The 18106-nt window shown below is 41.1% G+C and overlaps 1 protein-coding gene across 1 annotated transcript in view; it reads left to right on the forward strand.

Moving 5' to 3' along the window:
- The first annotated feature begins 6172 nt into the window (after window positions 1-6172).
- Window positions 6173-18106, forward strand: part of washc5 (WASH complex subunit 5) — an 18934-nt gene continuing 7000 nt past the window's right edge. Inside the window, 19 exon segments of the mRNA XM_080742394.1 lie at window positions 6173-6270; window positions 6844-7107; window positions 7415-7560; window positions 8752-8836; window positions 9294-9394; window positions 9609-9801; window positions 9919-10071; window positions 10603-10716; window positions 11716-11887; window positions 12586-12713; window positions 13151-13280; window positions 13562-13674; window positions 14378-14544; window positions 15009-15084; window positions 15432-15542; window positions 15951-16091; window positions 16792-16872; window positions 17582-17594; window positions 17597-17682. Coding sequence (XP_080598520.1) covers window positions 6922-7107; window positions 7415-7560; window positions 8752-8836; window positions 9294-9394; window positions 9609-9801; window positions 9919-10071; window positions 10603-10716; window positions 11716-11887; window positions 12586-12713; window positions 13151-13280; window positions 13562-13674; window positions 14378-14544; window positions 15009-15084; window positions 15432-15542; window positions 15951-16091; window positions 16792-16872; window positions 17582-17594; window positions 17597-17682 — 2196 coding nt within the window. The 5' untranslated portion in view covers window positions 6173-6270; window positions 6844-6921.

The raw sequence follows: 18106 nt of genomic DNA on the forward strand, positions 1-18106 counted from the left end.
TCCATATTTGGGTACCAGGGGTCTCCATACAGTATATGGGTAACTGGTCCGAGATACATAGCCAGTTTCAGATTATTATGTTATTTTTAAATGTTGTCTTGATTTATTTTGACAGTAGCCCTGACCTATAACCACAAAAATCCTCAGCAAAGGTTTTCCATTTACTTATAGATCAGAGTAGCATAAATGGCATGAACCCAAATGGTCAAATGTTTTCATTTTGCACATTCACAAGTAAAGTGCAAAGAAAACAATTTACTGTTTCAAAGAAACTATGGGTCAGTGGGTCACCAGGAACGCTTAAACGCACAGATTTGGCCGTGAATCTGTGCCTAAACCATCTGTCTAAACAACATGATATCCAAATAACAATAATCTTAGCATCTGTGGTCACTGGTCAAGCTAAACACATGTAAATAACAAAACGTGAACACGTAGTTGGAGTAATGAGACGTCAGACTTTCATAATGACCCACCGGGCAGCAACCCGAAGCCAGTGAGAGGAAATCAAGCATGAACATTTTGGGAGGTTGAAGACCAAGACTGTGATTTTGTATTCGTCCTCAAACAAAAACAAAACAAAACAAGAGTGGAGGCACATGCCTTGGAAAAAATGTGAAACAAAATATATTTTGTGAATTTAGTCGCACCCGGGTGTCTGAGTTGTTAATGAAATGTTTAGTCAGGCCTCCAAGGTAATATGTCAATATAGGCTCCCACAATGATTCTTCTTGAAGCGAAAAACTGATTATTGCCCTTCTGACAGCACTGAAGATGAAGATAAAATAGTAGACCTACAAGAGAATGTTTTAAGAGATACTTTCGCGTTGGGCAAAGGCAATTCTTGAAGCAGCATGGCCATTGTCATCATTTTCTGTGTCATTGCCTTAAACCATCATCACCATCATCATCATGAGCGTTTACTTTTTCTACTTTCTGTCTTCTTCTCTACAAAAGATTTGCAGTTTTTCAGCCCTTTATGCAGCATGCTTCTTTCTGTGTGTGTGTGTGTGGGGGGGGGGGGGGGTGCACGTCTGTGCGTACCAGTGTGTGTGTGTGTGTGTGTGTGTGTGTGTGTGTGTGTGTGTGTGTGTGTGTGTGTGTGTGTGTGTGTGTGAGTGTGTGTGTGTGTGTGTGTGCGCGTGCGTGCGTGCGTGTTGTACTTGTGACATCTCAATCACAGGAACGAGATCCGATTCTATTATCCATGCAATAACTTTCAGGTCTCTGTAGGCCTAGAAACCATTTATATGCTAATAGGCATGACAGCAGTAATGACTTAAAATAAAAAGACATCTGCTGCTTGATCAGATCTGATATTAGAGTACTGAAAGCCACTTGTTACCCCTAATTGTGGATCTTGGAACCTTAAATTGTAATTTAGACAACCTTTTTTTGCTGGCCTATAGACCTATATATGCATCTCGATCTGCTGTTCTGAAAATTACACCTGTTATTTGGTTTATTGATTTGCACATCAGGAAGCATGTTGTGTCGGTGAGGTAAGAAACCCTAGCGTGGCTTATACGAGAACCTCACCATTTACATTACATACAGTACAATTAGAATTTATAAGTAATTAATAAAGCAGAACACAGAGTCATCAAATTCATGTAAAATCAACACAACCTAACCTCAAACTAAATACATAAAACAGCATACAAACATATACATATGACCTCTATTTAGGGCTTGTAATCAGAATATTTCCCTGCAATACCGGCGTTAGAAAGAGAAAGACAGAAACGGGGCGGGTTTGTTCTTATCAATGGACAAGAATAGATAGGATGAACAGTTTTTAATCACCTCACACAGTTCAAAGCAGAGTGAAAGTTCCAACCAGGAAAAGGTTTAATCAAAAGCCAAGCTAAATAGAGTTAGCCACTCACAATAAAGGCCACATAAGGCCTAAGGGGAAACATGCACATACAGCATGTGCACAATGCACATGCATACACACTAAACTACACTCAAGCACACTCACATTCTTGTACGCTCACACATTCAGATACTCAGCACATACAGTATAGGCTATGAGCTATCTTGTATGCAGGGGCGTCAATTGGGTATGGCCACTATGGCAGGGGTATGCAGCTGCCATACCCTGGGTCCAGGGGGGAAAGTAAAAGTTACTTTTAAATAAATCCATGAATGTCTCTTTGTCTATCTGTGCTGCTTATTATGTTGTTAAATAATTACAGTAAAATAACTACAAATGGGGGGGGGGGGAATAGAATGTACTTCTTAAAATAAATGTATCATGCATGTTGCTAAGGTATTATATGGCAACATGACTGGTGTCACACCAGTCATGTTGCCTTACCTTAGCTTTTTCTGAACTGACGCCATTGCCTGTATGCACACATATACTGTTTTTTTTTACCACTGAATTCTGATGAGAACGCTATTGATGTTGAACGTGTGGTCAACCTTCAGACTGTATAATTATGTTTACATGACTATAATTATAACTAGTTTGATGCCTCAAGGCGACATGCGAAGGGCGAGGTCGCATCAATTCTTTGCCATCTGGCCAGTGATGTATATCGGACCAGTTACCCATATATGGACCCCCTGGTACCCATATATGGAGATCCATGTACTGTATATGGAGATATGCTGTGAGAGCCCAAACATGCTTACTCAGTTATTCGTTATGTGAAAGTCCTATGATGTCTATGACATCTGACATTTATGCCCATACATGAAGATCCCTGTAGAACCAGCCACACAGATATGGGCTGTCTTGGCCATCTGTCTTGGCCATATATGGATTCTGTTAGTGTGGTATGTGGCCGATGTGGCCTCCATATATGGGCATTCCCATATTAAGTCCTGTTATATACAGGAATAATATTGATGACATCAGGGAACTCCATATATGGGCATAAAAGGGATTCTGTTAGTGTGCCATGACAGTGAAGCCAGAGCGTGATGTCAGAGCAGCAAACCCATTCTGTTTGGTGGCTGAGTGGTTCCCCGGACATCACAGTGATGTCAGAGCATGATGTCAGAGCGACAAACTCATAGACCTTTGTGATGTCACAGTGATGTGTCAGGGGAACCATAGTGTTAGGCGTGACCTACAGACACGGACAAGATGTGCCGGTTTTCATTGTTAACTGCGACCTACAATCGCAATTACAATTTAGACATTTTGGAGTCGCTCTTATCGAGAGCGACTTACAAATAAAGAGTAAGACTGTTTAGCTTTGATATTATGTATTAGGCCTAGAGAGATGGGCAGTATTTGAAATACATGTATTTGAAATACGTATTTGAAATATTTTTTTGTATTTTTTTTAAATACTTTTTTGTATTTCAACATACCTATTTCAAAATGCAAAAAAGTATTTCAAATACCTATTTCAAAATGCAAAAAAGTATTTCAAATACCTATTTCAAAATGCAAAAAAGGATTTCAAATACCTATTTCAAATACATGTATTTCAATTACTGCCCATCTCTCAAAAGGTAATCATTTGTCATCCAGTGCATGTGTTTCGTAGATAAGCAATGATTGCTTGACCCAGCAGTCACTGGCCTGTTGAGTACTCAGGCAATGAGATGTGCGAGCCAAGAGGGTTAGGTTTCTGTGGTTAGGGTTTTTGTGGTTCCTGTGTAAATAAGCCGTAGGCCCGTAAAGCTTACTAGGATCTCCTTTTAGTTGACCTTGTGCCAGTGATTTGTGCCGTCATGATACTGTACTTTTTTCTGTTGCAAACTGCTAATAAACTCTTCAATCAATCAATCAATCAATATGGGCATGAGGGTCAACACATCAATTGAATTAATTTGAAGAAAAAATTTAAAACGTTTGCATAATGGATAACACAGAGAAATGTGCGTCAGTTCATTAACAAAACAAAGCGGGGGCTCGTAACTCAGTTCATTACCAGACAACATTGTTGCATGATGACAGGCTGCTTTCACTTTATGTGCAAGTCATTAAGAGTGAAAATAATAATAATAATAAAACTATCAAGGTTCCTGAGAAGGTTTATAAAGAGCATAATGTGTATTGATTAGTGAAATCTCTTATATAACACCTCCCATTAATAACAGTATTTAGGCCTATATGGCTGACCCTGTGCTGTTGAGTGACTGACCATGGTGGGAGGGGTAAACAGATCATAAATCCCCTGCCCACTGGGACAACATGTGCAGTTTGCAGAGTAGAGGGTCAAAGAGCAGGCCTGGTGTGAATCCCAATTGCTTGTGTCCATCTGTCCTGCTATTTCCTTTTTGGAGCGGTGATAGCCGCATGCAGTCTTGACTAGTGGGTCCCTATATATGCACCACGAACAGATGCAATACAGCTGGGTGACCAGCCTAGACAAACACACACACACACACACACACACGCACGCACGCACGCACGCGCTCGCGCAGGGGAAAAGAGCATCTATGCTACCAAAATGTGGAATGCCTTACCAAAAGGCTTTAAGGGTCTTGACTCCCTAAACAAACTCAAAACTAACCTCAAAATACAAACAAGCTTGAACAACAACTTTGTAGTAGCATCCTCTGTCCCCTGACCCACCCTTCCTTTTTCCGATAAGCCTATGTATTGTATTGTATTGCATATCTTACAGAGGAATTGAGTAGAAAGGGCCACAATGGAAACAAGTTTGTGTTATCCTTTTAGCACAACTTTTGACTGTTAACTAAGGTGTCAGTAGAGTATTCAATCAATCAATGAAAAGATGAGATCTCCTTAAGTCCATGCTGTGAAGACAGCAGACAGGGGAAGGAGATTAAACCATTTGTTCCACTACACAGAAAGGTGACAAGACAAGGTCAAACACACTGGTTCAGAATGCACCCTATATGACTGCTATTAACCTCTGACCCCTATAACTGCTATTAACCTCTGACCCATGGAGCTACAGATATTGGCAATGTAATTAATATCCATCCAGGATTTCAATATGACACAATGTTTTATTGTTTTAATATAATATAGCCTAATACATTACATATTATTATTAGGGGAATTTTCATGGATCCACTGTTTGATTATCATAAGGCACAGTGAAAATGTTTCTCATTCAAAACAGGTGTAGGTAGGCAATAGGCATAGGCCTACCTATTGATGCCTTTCCCTTAAACAATAAACATGTTATGTGGTCTATTTTGAACAATGTGGTCTTATATAGGCTACTTGCCCTGATGATGACCAGCTTCATGGTCGAAAAATGTCGGCAGTTGCCTTTAATATGATGTAATAAAGGCTTATTCCTCCCTTTTAAACCTGTGCCTGGATCACATTTTTTATTTTTTTATGCCTTGATCCCGTCGATCCAAGAGCACCATTACTCCATTTTACTATTTTAATCTTCAGTGACGTGAGCACCTGGTTTTCTCTCTCTCTCTCTCTCTCTCTCTGATGGTCTTATATGTACAGTATTGGACAAGCATCCACAGTTGCATAATTAATTATAACCTAAAACTCTGTCTCCGTGGTATAGAATTAGCACACCTTCAGCAAAAGAGTTCTTGTTCTCAGGTTCTCAGGTAGGCAGCCTAGGCCTATATGTTTATTGCGGACAATTGATTGAATAGGCCTAGGCCTACTTGTCTGTATTAGAAGTTTGCATATAAAAAAGGTACAGGACTAAGGATAAAGACCACAAGAAAGCTTTTGGGTTTGTTTAAATTGGGGTCCATATTTTCTCAATTCATACAGTGGCGAAGCATAGGCCTAGTTTAATTGAAAATAGAAGTGTAGTGATTAGAAATGGGCTCTAATTCTAAAATGTAAACCCCGGGCCCCGGCCCGAATGGGGCCACTTCTCCCCAAAAACCCAGGACCAGTTCTCTCAAAGCCCCCGCCCCACCCTCAGCTGAAATTCAGGTTATGTGCTGAAGCGCCTTGACGTTACATGTGTGGATCTCTGTCGCCATCTACAGGAACAAGCAGTAATGTGTTTTTGCAGACAGTCCAGCCAAGTGCATAGGCTATTGCAACTGTTTCCAAAATCCTATTCATAACACTATTATAATAATGTAGTCTTATTGCATAAAAAAAAAAAAAAAAAAAAACATCAGTTCTATGGTCTGACCACGGCCTGGCCACAGTGGCCAGGCCGCTGTTCTGTTACCGCCCCTCCTCGGCGCGCTGCTTGAAGTAAATCGAACCCACCCACTCATGAGGGGAGTCATGTGGTATGTCATGTGGACGTAAACAGGAATTGAAATGAAGAACATCCAAATGGGATTTTTATAAGTCTTGATGCTTATTTGGGACAAAACCGTCAGGATATATAGGTAGGTTCATTGTACTTTTATGGGAAGCTCGCAGGATCTAATCGTAATATGTTCCATTAACGTCGCACGAACGGTTTTTTGCGCTGCGGACGGTATCTAAATGATAGGCTCGATCTTCAGAAAACCAACACAAATCCCAAATGAAAGCCTTTTCATGTCGAGGACCCCCAAATTGACACTTATTAGCCCGCGGACCCCCATTTGAAAAGACATGCCAGGGACCCCCGGGCCCGGCCATAAGAGAAGATCTTTACGCTCTAGCAGTGATCTCCAGACCAGACCCCAACCATTTATGATTTCAAGGACCTCCAGCCCAGTTTGACAAGCATTAGGCGACGGACCCCCATTTAATGGCATTTCTATCTCTGAGACCCTCATTTATATTGTAATTTGTAAAATCAATGTTGGTTTAATTAGAGTGTACACTCAGAGTTACATACCCATAAGGTCCATTTGGTTCCTCGTTTCTAAGGGGACCCCCTGGAACTCCCTCAAGGACCCCTGGGCCCTGGGGGTCCCCGGGTGGACCCCACTTTGAGAACCAATGTTTTTTTTTTTTTTGTTCTTTCATAGGAGTGTGTCCAGGGCAGCGACCATTTCCAGGGAGGTGAGCAGTGAGCTGGTTGCTGTGCATTATTACCGTCTGCCATAATGTTGGACTTCCTTGCGGAGAACAACCTGTGTGGTCAAGCCATCCTCAGGATCGTCTCCAGAGGGAATGCCATCATCGCAGAGCTGCTGCGTCTCTCTGAGTTCATCCCCACTGTCTTCAGGCTCAAGGACAAGAGCGACCAACAGAAATACGGGGACATCATATGTGACTTCAGCTACTTCAAGGTGCAGACCCTTGAAGTAAAACTATTTAGTTGTACTCCAGAGACCTAGGGGGTTATCATTTGCCATTTATATGTGTATGTTCAATCTGGCATCACATGCCAGATAGGCTATACGATATTTTGGTAAATTGATTACAGGGGTAATTTCATACAGTATTCACTGTGGCCTGTGTGGAGAGATGTGTGTGTGAGTAATGATACTGATATTATGTAATGTTTGAGGTACATGGGCATGGCTTGCTGCCAGATAGCTTAGAAAATGTCCAGCTCCATTTTCTGCATTGTTTCAAGCACTGGTTCTTCTCCAGGGGCCAGAGTACTATGAAGGGAAGATGGAAGCCAAACCAGAGCTTCAGGACCTGGATGAAGAATTCAGGGAGAACAACATTGAGATCCTCTCACGGTTCTACTTTGCCTTTGAAAGTGTCCACAAATACATAGTGGACCTCAACAGGTAGGTAACTGGACATAACCACCACCAGTCCCTTCAATTTATGTCCACTCAAGAGGTGGTCTTTAGAATTAAAAAGGTTATTCAACCTGCTACAGACAAACTGAGAATGAATAGCCAGCCTCCAGCAAATGAACTACCATTTTTGTTTACACGCACGCACGCACGCACACACACGCACGCGCGCACGCACGCACGCACACACCAATTCAATTAAAAAATATATATATATATATATATATATTTTTTTTTTACCCTAACCCTAACCCTTTACCCTTTTCTCCCCAATTTAATCATTATGCCAATTAATGGCACACATTTCTGGGTTGTCACTGCTGTTGTATCCCACTGATTCACCTGCCAGTGAGGAGGCCCCACCAGGAGGACGTAGAGCCTTCGTCCTACTCCTCCCGCCCAACACTCCCTGCTGACAGGGGCCGCCCCACCCGTAGGGCAGGGGTCTTCAACAGGTGGTCCGGGACCCCTAGGGGGTCCTCAGAGTTACTACAGGGGGTCCTCCAAATCTTTGTGTCATAGAAACTTGTTTGTTTCCCCCCCTTTTTTATATTAACCACTTGAAACCTAGTGTCCATATTCGGAGAACTTAAGCCAAAAAAAGCTGATCTACAAGCTCACAACGCCTTGCGTGTTGTGAGCTTGTAGATCACCTGTTTTTGGCAAAGAGCTTTGGAGGGGAAAAAGAGCAGACTAAGTACAGTGAAAGGTCAAGTTTATTAAGTATTGATGTGGTTCAAGTGGTTAAATATCTGAAAACCCACATTAACATGAATCCAAAATACACTGATGATTGTGCTGTAAACAATGAAACTATTTGGAATCTATGAACAGATTGTGGGGGTCCCTGCTTCATCTCTTTCTCAACTAAGGGGTCCTTGGCCGGAAAACGTTAAAGACCCCTGCCGTAGGGCAATGACCAATATTACCTTCCCCTGAACACGGGCCAGTTGTGTTCGTGTACTGTAGACACTCGACAAAGCCGGATGCACCATGGTGGATTCAAACCCACAACCTCTGGTGATGAGCAGTGACTTCACCACTGCGCCCCCTGAGCAGCCCTACTACCTGCAGCTATACAAGCGGCACCCATCGTACTATGGAGCATACATTTGGCTTTAAAGTTAGATCACAACTGTACATTACAACTGGATATTATGTTATTTCTTTTTTTTTAAGGTATTTGGATGACCTACATGAGGGCGTTTACATTCAACAGACCCTGGAAACTGTGCTTCTTAATGAGGATGGAAAACAATTACTGGTAAGTTCATACACAGATGCAGACGTACAGAGGCCTGTCACAATTACTTAATCGTCTAATCGCGATTATTTTAATTTAGATAATCACAATTATTTAGCATAATCTTCTTCATTATCGTTTCCATGTTGAAAAATGTTCAAACATTTTCAAAAATAGCAGCAATAGCAGATCTATATCTGTAAGCTTGTAGATCGTCTATTTCCATCTTTTTGTTGTTATTTGTCTAATCTGCGCTGTGCGACTTTTGTTTAAAAAGCCTAAAAGCCAAACAGAAATGTAATTGTTATTTATGTATGCCGATGTCCAATGCCAAAAACACAATTATATGATCGTGACAGCCCTAGACATACACAAATCTACCGTACTTTACAGGCCAACATATTTCTTTTCAATGAAAACATGAAAAGCTAAATTTGGACAGAGCAATATTCAAACACCATGTTTTGTCTTCACTCAGTGTGAAGCTCTCTACTTGTATGGAGTCATGTTGCTGGTCATTGACCAAAAAATTGAAGGAGAGGTCAGAGAGAGAATGCTGGTGTCCTATTATCGATACAGGTATGTTTATTATAAACCACATATGCATGCATGCTTACAACTTTCTAACTTACTGGTACAGTAACTCACAATCACACACACGCATGAACGTGCGCGCACACACACACACACACACACACACACACACACACACACACACACACACACACACACACACACACAGGACCTATGTTGATGGACTTCTTTCCAATACAATGATCCTTTTCTTGTCTAGTGCTGCACGTTCGTCAGGTGACTCCAACCTGGATGACATCTGCAAGCTGCTGCGTAGTACTGGCTTCTCAAGTCAGCCTGGAGCAAAACGCCCCGCCAATTACCCAGAAAGCTACTTCCAAAGAGTCCCCATCAGCCCTACTTTCATCAGCATGGTCATTGGGAGGCTGCGTTCGGATGACATCTATAACCAAGTAAAAATGTGATATAGACCGGAAACTAGGCAGCCAAAGGCTCCTGAACGAACGAATGAAATGAAAGATTAGTTTATTCTCTTGTATTTACCCTGTTATGCGTGTTTGTCTATTTAGGTATCTGCCTACCCTCTGCCAGAGCATCGTAGCACAGCGCTGGCTAACCAGGCAGCCATGCTGTATGTTTGTCTCTACTTCACCCCCTCCATACTTCAAACCCAGCAGGCCAAGATGAGAGAGATAGTGGACAAGTACTTCCCTGATAACTGGGTAAGACACTTGATATTGACAAAAGCATTTGAGTTCCAACAACCAGTAAAAGAGGTGCTACCTTAAAAAGAGTGATGCAATCCATGTAGAAACGGGTGCAAAACTCCCTCCATTACAAAAAAATATATCTTACACTAAATGGATGACATTTAGGTCAAAGAGACCTTCAATTTGAAGACTTGAAGACGTTTGACTTAAATGTCACCCAGAAAAGGTTACACAAACAATACATAAATACTTGGATGAATAATCGTATTTTTGAGCGGTGGTAAACCGCTCCATAGAGTGGCTGTGTGTGTGTCTGTAGCCTTTTTCCTCAGTGTTTTGCCATAGCAAAACCTGTGTGTAGCATAGCCTGTACATCCTAGACTCTAACCCTAACCCTAGTCTGAAGACGTTATGCAAGCACGACCACCGCTCATTTTTTTATTATTTTATTTTATTTATTATTAATGTTATTATATATCTTTTTTACCAGTTTTAGCAGTACATGAATTTAATGTGTAAGTGCATGTGTGTTCTTTTTTGTAGGTGATTAGTATCTATATGGGGATCACAGTTAACCTGGTTGAGGCCTGGGAACCCTATAAAGCAGCCAAGACTGCCCTCAACTACACCCTGGACTCTGCAAACGTCAAAGAGCAGGTTCGATGAAACAACATACTGAATTGATGTCTTTGTGCGGCTTAATACTGAATAGGTACAGTAGGGAGTTTACTCTCACTGATAATTACGGTTTTAGGGGCTTTTCCATCACACCTGTGTTTTCAATTATACTGTGGTCTATTAGGCAGAAATGCCCCTGTTGTCCAGTTTCCCCAGCAGAACCCAGCAGCTCTCATTGCATAGAGTGGAGCCTTTACACTATTTGTTGTGGTCAAAAGTGTTTTTATTTCATGAATGTGGTACTAGTTGTCTTTACAAACACATCCATGTCATTGTTGTCCCACACAAGCCATCATACTCTTCTAAACAGATGTTATGCTTTTATGTGTTTTGCCAAGCCCGGAAAAGATGCCCTGTGATTGGCCAGTGCAGTCACTTTGATTGGCACTTTTTTATTTTATTTATGAGATTGTGGTAGCTCTTGTGGGACAACCAAGGCATGGATGTGTTTGTACTTTGTAATGACAACTAGTAACACATTCATTAGAAGAAAATCTATTTTGAACACAACAAATAGTGTAAAAGCGATAGGCTTATAGGCTCCACTCCATGCTATGACAGCTGCTGCGTTCCGCTGGGGAAACGGGACAACAGGGGCATTTCTGCCTAATAGACCCCATGGACAGTCTTTTGGGATCAATATAAGTAGGAAAATGAGTTGTCCTTTAACAATCTGAGTTTCGTTCAGATCACATAACTTTTGGCTGCACTCTACTTCGGTGGTGCAGGGATCATTCAGGCTGCAGACCAGCGCTCCCTATGCTTCCATGCTCAAATAAGGATTTGACGAGCGCTTGTGAACGCCACGTCAAATGACAAACATAGGTGTTAAAAGAGTTAAAGTGTAAATGTTAAAATGGTGATTGATTGTGACATGATTGGTTGGCTCTGTTCATGAACAGGAGAGATGGCTACTAAAAATGTAAATATTCTCCACATTGAAAGATCACTTTAATACTATACCCCATCTGCTTGTAGGCAACTCGTTATGCAGCTAGCATGGAGACCCTGAAGCCCCAGGTACAGCAGCTTCTGAAGGAAGGTTTCCTCAGAGAGGAAATCATTTTGGACAACATCCCCAAACTGCTCAACTGTCTGAGGGATTGCAACGTCGCCATCCGCTGGTTGATGCTGCACACTGCAGAGTCAGGTAAGACTTGCTCTAGCTAGAGTGAATAAGGATCTCACATGACGCTCCAACAGTTTCACACAGAGGTTCCTGAGCCAAAATTCAAAGTGGGTGGTGGCCGCAGGCCAAAATGGCCACCAGACATTAATTTGTGTATTTATTTTCTCTTCTTAGGTTTTCAAGCTGCACGTTAATATGCCATAATCTCACAATTGTGGTTCACATATAAGTAATTCAATTTGAATTGCTAATTTGACTTTGGTGGAGCTTGGTTTGTCCCACTGGCTCCATTTTAGGCAGCTCTGTAAATATATCCTACATCAGTTTTCACATTGTAAATGAATGATCAATAATGTGATTGCAAGTGATAACAGCTTTGTGGGAAACAAGGGCAGGCATACAGTAGAGTAGAATGAATTGTCTTGTGATGTTTCTCTTGACTCTTGACCATTCAAGGAACGATCTGAATTTCAGACATGGCTGGGTCCAATAAGTTTGAGCTATATCAGTTTTGACCCCTTCACCTCCATTTCTAAAACCATTGGAAGGGAAAATCATGCAATAGATTGCCTTTGCTCAAAGTAATTTTGGGAGAATTTAGTGAAGAAAGTTTAGCCCTTGAAAATCAAACCAGTAGGTAGCTATGTGCTCAAAAGGACATAATTATGGAAAAAAAGAAAGTTATTCAAGTGAGTCACCGCCGCCTGTCTGTCTTTCAGCCTATGACCCAAACAATAAACGGCTGCGACAGATCAAAGACCAAGTGATCAACGACTCCAAGTACAACCCTAGGATCCTCTTCCAAGTCCTGCTAGACACTGCACAGTTTGAGTTCACACTCAAAGAGGTGAGAGTCTATCCTCAAAACATGGAGATAAAGTGCTGTTTAGTTTCCCCAAACATGTTGGGTTATTGGGTACTTGGTAGAGTAGTGCAGTGTGTGTTGTCAGAGTACCTGGAGGCAAGTGTATTACGTCAGTCATGTGTGACTGATAGTTTGGGGATATCCATAAATAGGTAAAAAGTTGACACAGACAGACACTTGGACAGAAATTCCTGGAATTTAAAGATAGATAGATAGACGACGGAGATAATGCCAAATGTTTTCCAAAATGGTCCATACTAATGGTGACGAATCAATCAACTGCAGTTGGTACAAGGTTTTTCTTTGTCAATTGCCATAAGACTTACGAAAGAGCATGTCATTATAAAAGTTCTAATTACACATCTCCTTGGACTAATCATTGCTCTGCCAACACTCCATCTGGGCTGTCCCTCCTCCAGCTGTTCAAGCAGATGCTGACAGAGAAACAGATCAAGTGGGAGAGCTACAAAAAGGAGGGATCAGAGAGAATGACTGAGTTGGCTGAGGTCTTCTCTGGGGTCAAGCCTCTCACCAGAGTGGAAAAGAATGGTGAGATCCACTCTCTATACTCTTTTTTTGTTTCCTAAAAGAAAAAAAAGGACAAAAGTGTGTGTGTGTGTGTGTGTGTGTGTGTGTGTGTGTGTGTGTGTGTGTGTGTGTGTGTGTGTGTGTGTGTGTGTGTGTGTGTGTGTGTGTGTGTGTGTGTGTGTGTGTGTGTGTGTGTGTGTGTGTGTGTGTGTGTGTGTATTTCAGAAACACAACTTTTTATAAATTATAACCAATTCCAACATCTTTCTAAAGTTTGCTGTTCGATGTCCTGCTCTCCGCAGAGAATTTACAGGCCTGGTTCAGAGAAATCTCCAAGCAGATAGAGTCCCTGAACTATGAGGACTCCACAGCTGCTGGCAGGAAAACTGTACAGCTCATACAGGCCCTGGTTGAGGTAAGTCATATACTGGTCTTTCTTCCAAGCTGTCCCATGTACACCTGTCCCCTGCACAGATCTTGATACACAGGTTTGTGCACATCAAAGTAACATAATAAGTGGTGCAGTGTTGTTTTTACACTTTAACCAGGAATTATTTTATACTTTACCTATTGAAAAATAGCAGATATACAAGCTCACCGTGCGGCACCGAGTGCCGCGCTGTAAGCTTGTAGATCTGCTATTTTTGGAAAAGCGTGAAAATATTTGCAAATCTTTGAATATATATTTTTCAAACTTTTGCAACTCAAATCTCTGCTTCTGTGGGTCCCTGGAACTACATATTTTGAGATGGGGGTCCGTGGCCAAATACATGTAATTTTGGGGGTCATGAAAAAGTTTGAGAACCACTGATTTATAAGAAGGATTTAGAAGACATTTATATAATCAGGTCAACATATTCAAAGACTTAGACACATTTTATTGATTTAAAAAAAAATGCAGATCTACAAGCTTGCAGCGCACGCTGTGAGCTTGTATATCTGATATTTTTTTAATAACTAAAGCATAAAATAATGGTTAAAGTGGTTCAAGTTTAATGCCACACAGATGCGTTCCAGGTCTTAAATGGGTCATTGGATTTTAGCTTTTAATTTGTGCTAATGAAGTCATATAATGCTGTTTTAAACTGTTAAGTTCCATTCCATCTCTTGGTCTCCAGGTCCAGGAGTTCCACCAGCTGGAGTCCAATCTTCAGGTGTGTCAGTTCCTGGCTGACACCAGGAAGTTCCTTCACCAGATGATCCGTACCATCAACATCAAGGAGGAAGTCCTCATTACCATGCAGATAGTAGGAGACTTGTCTTATGCATGGCAGATCATTGACAGGTATTGAACTTAAGCCTTTAATTGTGAAAATAGACAATCTCCAAGTTCTTGCATGATCGCGACGTGTTGTGTTCTGGTAGATCTATTTTCACTGTTTTTGAACATTTTGAAATTTTGAAAGGTTTTGAAAGATTCCGCTCATAACGCTATGCCCAAAATAGGGACGCCAGGTTGAAAGTGGTTAAAGAGCTGATAAATGAATGAATCAATATGTCATTAAATGACTATATGCTACTCTTAATTCAAATTGAACCACAGCACAGACAGTTAATTTCAGGCTTGTAACCTGTCCAATGCACGGACGAACAAAGACAGAGCTCTTTATCTTGTTAAGATTGGGGAATACCAATGTGCTGGTGTTGGGGTGTTGTTGAACATTGAACAAGCATTCTTTCAGATATATTCCGGTGGCAACTTTGCACGCTTTTCATCACAGCTGTTTTTGTTTTGTTTTTTCTTTGCAGTTTTACATCAATAATGCAAGAGAGCATTAGAGTCAACCCCTCCATGGTCACCAAACTGAGAGCCACATTTCTGAAGGTTAGAACCGTTCTTTACCACACACACACATCATTCATAAAGTTAATACATTCGGTCCAGTGAAGGCATCTATCCTGTACAATGCACTAGAGTCTAGACCCCTGGGAGATGAAGTGCTGCACCTCTCAGTACTTGCCTACAGTAAAGCTCTCAGTCTTAAATAAATGCTAAAGCCAAAAGCTACTCATACACTGAGTTGTACCTTATGATTCAAAGCTGAGTTCTCTACTGACTGAACTACCCGGATACTGCATAAACATGGCCATGTCTAGAAGAAGCTTTACTTTGTTGTGTTGAACTCTCAGGAAATACAATATGTTCTATTTTTTTTATTTTATTGTGACCAGCTGGCATCTGCATTGGACCTTCCATTGCTGCGTATCAACCAGGCCAACAGCCCTGACTTGCTGAGTGTTTCCCAGTTCTATTCTGGAGAGCTGGTGGCTTATGTCAGAAAGGTACAGTAAGGCTGTGCTATCACCCAGTACACAGTATATGTATATTACAGCACTGATCTCTCTTTCTAATGTCACGAATGATATTAATATATAATATATTCTTAAATAAAATACGGTATGGACATAATCCTAATTGCAAAAGCTTGAACAAGTGCTTTCTTCAAACATCTGTCTTAACATGTTGTGGATACATACCCGAAGACATGGTTCCCTTCACTGTCATCTGCCCATGGGATTCACTGTCACTTATGGTGGAGTGGTAAATCCTACTGGGCTAGACAAGTTTAATCAGCTAGAACGCTATAAGCCAGCTGCTTCTGAATCTTGTGTTGCAGCTCCAATCCTTCAGGCAGACATTCCTGTTCTTGCTCACTCAGTATATGTACTTTTTCCTCTCTCTGTCTCCAGGTACTGCAGATCATCCCAGAGAGCATGTTCACCTCCCTGGCCAAGATCATTAAACTACAGATCCATGACATCATGGAGGTTCCCACACGGTTGGACAAGGACAAGCTGAAGGACTACTCTCAGCTGGGAGCTCGTTATGAGGTAAAGCAGCATGTTGTTAAAGTTGTGCTTTACTGACATTATGCCATGTCAGTGGTCTTCAATGTTTTCAGGCCAAGGACCCCTTAGCTGAGAGAGAGAGATTTTTTCCAGACATTTAACCACTTAAATCGTCAATACTTAGTCAATTTGACCTTTGGTGTAGAGGTTTTTTAAACCTCTACACCAAACCTATTTGCCAAAAATAGCCGATCTACAAGCTCTCAACGCCTCGCAGCACGAGGCACTGAGAGCTTGTAGATCTGCTATTTTTGGCTTAAGTTCTCCTCAGAATAGAGACGTGAGGGATCAAGTTGTTCATTTAAAATAATGATCCTATCACACAAAGATTTTGTGGCCCCCCTGTAGTAACTCTGAGGATCCCCTAGGGGTCCCGGACCCCCTGTTGAAGACCCTTGTGCTATGTCATTACACAGGCATCTTTGGGAGTATCTAAACCTTATTTGTTTTTAATGTATATTGTAAGAGTGAAGTCAACTTGGTAAACGTAACCACTCATTACAATAGAGTAGTACTAGATGAAATGTTGATTTGATTTGAAATTAAAAGATACTTAGATACATTTACAGGGCTGCTATTCTCACTTTGTGCTTGTTTGACTATCTGGTAGATTAGATCATCATGTTACTGTACAGTATATGTGTGGGCCTAAATATCCTGTTTGCGCTTCACATTATTACAGGTGGCCAAACTCACACACGCTATCTCCATTTTCACTGAGGGGATCCTGATGATGAAAACTACACTGGTTGGGATCATCAAGGTAGATGCTGTGATCATTAGAATGTATGCATTTAGCAGATGCTCTTATGCAGAGCGACCTGACGAAGTGCAAGGTTGGAGTAAACTTTGCAAGTTTGCTGTGAACTTTATGCCTGATTTATACTTGGATGCGCTGTCATGTCACATGCTGAAAATAGCAGATCTACAAGATCACAACATGTCACGTTGTATTGTGTTGTGAGGTTGTAGATCGACTATTGTTGATCGACTGTTGTCTTTAGTGAACCAACAACAGAGTAAGTGATTGCGGAATTACAGACACAGTGGTTGAGTGCTAAGAAAACAAGTATGTGCTACAAAATATCTATGATTTACTTTACTTTTTATTTGTACTTCTTTTACCATACAAGCATTTTGTAACATTGTTAAGAAAGGTGCTATACAAGTTCATTAGGATAGTAAGTACACCAGCATCTACTAAACCTAAAGAACACAACTAACTAAAATGCAGATGGAAGGATAATACAGTATTACATTTTACAGGATAAAATGTAATATGACCTTTTCACATTAGAAATGGGACAGGATACATACTGAGTACTATTATTGGCAATTGAAATGTTCCAAATCAGTGATTTTCCGTGGCCCATGGACCTAGTCTCTAATATGCAGTCATGGTTTGTGTGTAATCATTCTGATAGTGGTTCAAAAGCTCACTATGAGTGTGTTATACTTTATTGTGCCATTAGGTGGACCCTAAACAGCTCTAGAGGATGGCATCAGAAAGGAGCTGGTGAGGAGAGTGGCTTATGCTCTGCACAAAGGACTCATCTTTAACCCTAAAGCTAAGGTCAGACATCTGTCTTCTGTTGTTTAAAGGTATAATGAATAAGATGTGTCAATTGCGGTTTTGTAAACACAGCATTCAATAATGACCCCTCCTCCCTGGGTCATTGACCCCACTAGAACACATACCTACAGTACTGCGTGAAGGTTGACGCCAAGACACGTCCAGAAAAAATAAATAAATTAGGAATACAGGTAGACGGAAGGGTCCCTGCAGATACAGATGATCTAAATTCAAGAATTATTTGTTCAATTAGAAATAGGACAGGTTTCATCCTGATTAGTACTAGTAATAGAAAATAGTTTTTGACTAACACCAGCGCATGTTGAATACTGTGAATCAGTGTTCTCTGGCCCTGTTCATTATAGAAGATAAAATCGAATAAAATGGGGATGAATATATAAATGAAAATCAAACCTTTTCTTTC

The sequence above is a fragment of the Nannobrachium achirus genome, assembly GCF_963921795.1.
Source record: "Nannobrachium achirus genome assembly, chromosome: 2".
NCBI classification, from domain to species: domain Eukaryota; kingdom Metazoa; phylum Chordata; class Actinopteri; order Myctophiformes; family Myctophidae; genus Nannobrachium; species Nannobrachium achirus.